Below are 6,000 nucleotides of genomic sequence, written 5' to 3' on the forward strand. Positions count from 1 at the left end.
AATTGTCTCCCCACTTGTCTAAAAGAAGTACCAAGTCTTAATCAGTATGCACAGTGAATTCAATGCAATTAGAAGTGACTGAACCAAGGAACCAAGAAACTCTGCTATATTAATCTAAAGACAGCTTAATTTGCCCCAGTAAAAGACAGTCTGAAATGCACCTGGGTTGAACAAGACAACCTACAAAGAACTAAGTAGGTGCTAGTCTGTCCAGATTGACAGGAGTCCAGGATGGTGCACATACTACGTTAGAGCCACATGCATTAGATTAGAGCCACACATATTCCTCAACCACAGGTCTAGAGAAAAGCTGAACACTTCCCAATTTGTGTAATGCACAAAGGTCCTTCTTTACCAGTGGCAATGAGATTTTGTTAGCTGGCCCTAAAGATGCTCCAGTCTGGAGCATCTCCAGCCAATGGATACAAACCACAGATGCCTAGAGGACAGAAGCATGTGTGCTCTTCACCAGCATCATTTCTCTAGCCAATCCCAGAGGTTTGCCACAACCAGTCGGGAACATATTTTACCTGAGTTTTGTCAAGCCCATTCTGGTACAGACAAAAAGCTTATATGCTCTACAAAATTCTTATGGTGAAGTCCAAGTTTTCATTGTGGTGGTAGAGACGAGGACTTCGGAAGTACTCAAGATTAGATTAAGTCATGAGGGTTAGGCCTCCATCATAGGATTAGTGGTCTAATAAAAAGAGGAAAGAGATTACCTTTTCTCTGAATATACTGAGGAATACTATGAATATTAGAGGATCTAATGAGAACGTGGTCACCTGCAAGCCAGGAAGAGAGCCCTCTCTGAAACTGAATCACCTGAAACCCTCCAGGACTGCTCTGTTGTCTAAGCCACCCAGTGTATTATACTTTTGTTACTACAGCTGACTAATTCACCTTTCTCTTTCTTTCAAATTCCTTTTGATCCTTTTATGGCACAGAAAAGAGAAGGTGAGGGGAATTGTTGAAAATCCTCAGTTTCCACCATTGGGAGATTTTACAATCAATCTAAATATAAAAATATGGCCATTCACTTTAGATCATCAAAACACTAATACAGCATTAAAATCATAGACGTTTTATATTTAAAGGACCCACATTCGGAATAATAAAAAAAATTAGCAAGACACAAGCCATCTCAGGCAGTAAGAAACACAAGGTTCCAATATAGATGAATGCTGCAGATCTATTTATATGGAAACCCTCAGCAATTTCTGTCGCAGATTGCCTGGCTGCCCTCATGTCTTCAGTATTCTGTGCCATGAGAAAGTGACTGTCAAGGATAATAGGAACACAATTTGACCTACTTTTCCTTAGATTCTTGCACTCTATAATGCTCATTCTTGTGATTATTTAGCCCCCACATCTTAGGGGCACATTTGTTGGCTTTGCTTGCAGGCAATTCTAAATGCCATGTATTAAGGTCAGCTGTAGGAAGTTCCAAAATTCTTCCAGTCACTGGCTTTATGGACATCCATCCAACTGTACCAGCTAATCTTCACATCATCCTTTTGGAGTGGACCTCGGGCAGACCCATACCAGAAGAAAATGCCTAGGAAAGCAGAAGGTAGCCTAGAAGAAGCTGAAGGCCATCCATTCAGATCCTTCCTCACCAGAACAAAGTGACTTTCAAACCCGGACTCAAGAACTAAGTCTCCCACTAGGGTCTTTTCAAAAAGGACAACTAAGACTTCGGCGGCTAAATTACAGCCCAAACCTCTATCCACATTGTTGCACTTCCTCAGAAAACACTATTTTTTATTTTATTTATTTATTTTTTGCTAGTCGTGGGGCTCGAACTCATGGCCTGAGCACAGTCCTTGGGCTTTTCTCAAGGCTAGCACTCTGCCACTTGAGCCGCAGCATCACTTCCAGCTTTTTCTACATATGCGGTACCAAGAAATCGAACCTGGGTCTTCGTGCATGGTAGGCAAGCACTCTACCACTAGGCCAAACTCCCGGCCCAGAAAACACTATTTTTGATATAGAAACCGATAAACATTGAGCAGTGCCCAGAAAAGTTGTCACCAAGCTCTGGTGTCCAGAGACATCTACTGGGTTTCCTGACACGGAGAGGTTGAAAGATCCCAGAGGACAATGAGCCGGCCCACTTCCCTTAACCTACAAAACATGTCTGACCTGTTCGGGCCACTGGATGCACTTCGAAAGCAATGAGGGGCACTCCATCAGGAAATCATGCCTGAACACACACCATCCGGAAGTCAATATTTGACCTGAGATTCCTGGGGGGAACGGGGGGAGGACTGGCGGAGGAAGGGGTCGTGCCACAGTTCCAGGCTGCAGGCACTCAGCGTAGGAAGAGCTCACCTAACAATTCCCAACTCCTGAGTCTCCCCCTGAGCAGCTCCTGCCGCCAGTGCCAGCCTCGATGCCCAGAGCTCGCATCGGAACGTCACCTCAAGCACACACGTCGCATGTGTCTGCAAAGTGGACTCCCGCCCGGGGACCGGAGGCTGGCGCTGGGACTGGGCTGGTTACGAGCTAGGCACGGGACACCTGCAGCTTCCCCGCCGAGAACAAGCAAACAGCCCTTGGCGGGGCGCCACCCGGGTCCCACGCCTGAGTTCGGGCCCCCGGGTTAAGTCAGGTGCTCGTGGGGGAGGGGGCGGGCCGTCATCCCCAAGCCTCGCCACCCCAGCTCCACTTCAGCAGAGTCCCGCACAAGGGCACCCCTCCTGCCACCTCCCCAACTTGCAGCGCCCACCCACCCATCGGTCCAGAGCTTCCCAGGAGGGGAGCGCCGGCCCCACGTGCGCGCCGCCCGCGCCCCGCGCTCGGGCCGGGCCAGGCCACTCACCCGGGCCCCGGCGGCGCTCCGCTTCCTCCGCAGCGTGAGCCCGCTCCGCAGCAGCGCCGGCAGGTCCTTCAGGCGCGGCCGCAGCGACGCCGCGGGCGGCTCGCGGTCGGGCTCGCGGGAGCTGGGGCTGCGGCGCAGGGCGCCGTCCGCCGCCGCCGCGGCCGCCGCCGCGGCCAGGGTCGGGCTCTCGCACGGCGGCTGCATCTTGACGGAGCCCACGGCCATCCTCATGCCCTGACGGCGGCGGTGGCGCCGGCGGCTCCTCTCCTCCGCGCGCGCCTTCCTTCGCCAGGCAGCGAGCGAGAGCGAGAGGGCGCGACTGCGGCTCCGGCGCGGGGCGCGCTGCCAGCCGCTGCCCATTGGCGCGCGCCGCGGCCCCCGCGAGGCTCGGCCCCGCGCGCCTCCCCCTCCCCGCCCAGGTGCGCCCGCCCCGCCCCGCCCCTCGGGCCGCTCACCTCCGCCCGCACACCCGGCCCCCGGACACTCCCACTCCGGGACTCCTGAACCTTCCACCAAGCCCACCCCCCATGCCCGGCCGCCCCCTACCCCCTTCAGGCTGAAAAGTCACCGTTCACTTCCACTTCACTGACAGCCACACTCAACCCGGACTCCGCCAAGTGGGCGAAGTCCTCCCTCCGTCGCTTTTTGCACGGCCTCCCCCATATCATAATCTTTAATCCCAGAACTGTCCCCCCACGAGGGACTTCACAGTGAGCTCTTCCTCCAGTCAAAGGGCGAGCGCCCGCCCGCGTGGGACCCAATTCCCTGCGGTGGGTAAGCAGAGCGGGCTTGAATTGGTTGTGATAGGTGTTTTCAGCAAAGTAGACACAGGTCTAGTGACCAGAAGGTGAATCTCTGTTAACATGTTGGAACCTGACTTTCCCTGAAAGCCTGCTGTGTGTGTGATGAATGTGCTTAGTAAACCATAAAGGCTTACCGTGGTGTGAATCATGGCCTACATCTGTCCAGGAGGTACAAATTGGGGAGCATTAAGAGCGAAACTTTGGGGAGGGGGACTTAAACTCTCCAAGGGACAGCAAATCTTCACATCTCACCTCCATCTACCTTAGCTTTTCCTGATCAGTAAAACATTCGGGTCCCCACTTTTGGCTAGGACTTGAAAGAGCTGTAAATATTCCTTTTCATTTATTTATTTACTTATTTATTCATAATAACAATGTATATAGGAGCTGATTTTCCACTGTGCGCCAGCCCCTTACACTTGTACATGCTTGGCAAACATACCTGGAAATAAGGCCAGGTAGGGAAAAGGAAGAGTTTGCTGTTGTTATCTCTGCCCTCTATGAATAAAACTTATGGCTGGCTATATGTAGATAAACATATGGGGGAACAAAAGATTGTTTCCCATAGCCTTGCAAATCACCAAGTGAATGTGGATACTTCTGGCCCCCCGAAGGGAGAAGGCTTTTGGGCTCAGATGAGCAGATATTAAAACAAATGAAAGGGAAGAAAATTTGAACTGTGTCTTCAATCAAGGCACTAAAAAAACTCAGGATCAAGGAGGGAAAACATGATCTTAAGAAAAATCCCAACCTGGAAAAGGAGTTATCAAAAAGGTAGACGAGCTGGGCACAGTAGCTCACACCAGTAATCCTAGCTACTCAGGAGGCTGAAATCTGAGGATCGCGGTTCAAAGACAGCCTGGGTACTAAAGTCTGTGAGATTCTTATCTCCAATTAACCACTAGAAAACTGGAAGTGGCGCTGTGGCTCAAGGGATAGGGCGGTAGCCTTGAGCTGAAGAGCTCAGGGACAGCGCCCAAGCCCAGCGTTCAAGATCCACGCCAAAAAAAAAAAAAAAAGAAAAAGAAAAAAAGAACAAAGAAAAATGGTAGAGGGAAAAACAAGTGAATACAGTATATCTGTACAGAGAATGTAATGATATTTGTCAAATAAAGCTTGTAAACAAAATTAAATGAGAAAAAAGAAAAATCCCAGCTGGGTGCCATGGCTCATACCTATAATCCTAGCTATTCGGGAGACTGAGATCTGAGGATTGGGGTTCAAAGCCAGCCCAGGCACTAAAGTCTGTGAGATTTTTATTTCTAATTAACCACTAGTAAATCAGAAGTAGTGTTGTGGCTTAAGATGTAGGGCAGTAGCCTTGAGCTGAAGAGCCCAGGGACAGTGCCCTGGCCCAGAGTTCAAGCCCAGCCCCCCCACCGACAAAAAAAAAAAAAGAAAGAAAAAGAAAAATCCCATAATGGTATCACACAGAACCTATTGGACATTAAGGATTTGTCATTCTGGTGGAGAAAGGGATAATGAAAAAGTAGAAGAAAATACCAGAATAGATGTCGATGACCCATTGCAAAAAATTAAATCCTATCACCTTAAGCTATATGCATTTACTGGAAAGAACTGTAGTAAACTCTATATCTGACTGTTTCTAAATACCTATCATATATATTTACCCAAGGCTGAAATTCTACTTCTATATGCATGTGAAACTATCAGCTTTTGTAGCCTTAAAAAAGATAAACCCTTTAGCTCAAATGGGTAATCATTGCTTTGAGCTCAGAAATGCTACCATCCCACCCAACCCTCTCCGCCTACTTCAACTCCCCATGATACATCACCTGGAGGATTGACACCAGGCCCCCCAGGCCACTTCTGGGAAACAGTCACACTTACATAAGAACAAAAATGCCCTTTGAGTTATCCCATGAATCCATTCTGCTCTCCAGTTGAACACATGTGTTAGGCGACTGGTTTCCACACACTTTCAGGGGGCTTTCCAACTCAAGGAACCTCAACTTTATTCACATAGATTCTGTCTTGGAAAGGTAGTACGTGACAAAGGCCATGTGTTCAATGTATAAAAACAGGCAGAAAACAGGAAAGAAACAAAAATATGTAACAGAGAGAGCCAAGCGACTATTGAAGATAGCAGCGTGTCCCACCCAAGCTGTACTGGCTGTACCCTCTTCCTGGCATACCACTCTTCAGCACAACCATTCAGCCATGCTTTCTACACTGAGGGAAATGCTCTACATCTGTTTTGCAGCCATTTGCCACGTGTGACTACTGAGCATTTGAAATGTGGCAAGTTTAACCGAAGAACTAAATGTGTAATTTTGTTTAATTTTAATTATATAAATTTAGATAGGTAGCATATGGCTAGTGACTTCCCAATATGGCACAGCACCATGCTAG

The 6,000-nt window shown here is 48.9% G+C and overlaps 1 protein-coding gene across 2 annotated transcripts in view; it reads right to left on the minus strand.

The window, feature by feature from the left end:
- The window catches only part of Rapgef5 (Rap guanine nucleotide exchange factor 5), a 233,291-nt gene extending 230,213 nt beyond the window's left edge, over window positions 1-3,078 (minus strand). For both annotated transcript variants that reach the window (XM_090332742.1, XM_090332741.1), the window contains exon 1: window positions 2,825-3,078. In XM_090332742.1, coding sequence (XP_090188868.1) covers window positions 2,825-3,055 — 231 coding nt within the window. In that variant the 5' untranslated portion in view covers window positions 3,056-3,078. The remainder of the gene's footprint in view (window positions 1-2,824) is intronic.
- Window positions 3,079-6,000: the final 2,922 nt, after the last annotated feature.

Source organism: Megascapheus bottae, chromosome 5 (genome assembly GCF_031878675.1).
Source record: "Megascapheus bottae isolate mThoBot1 chromosome 5, mThoBot2.hap1, whole genome shotgun sequence".
In the NCBI taxonomy this organism is placed as follows: Eukaryota; Metazoa; Chordata; class Mammalia; order Rodentia; family Geomyidae; genus Megascapheus; species Megascapheus bottae.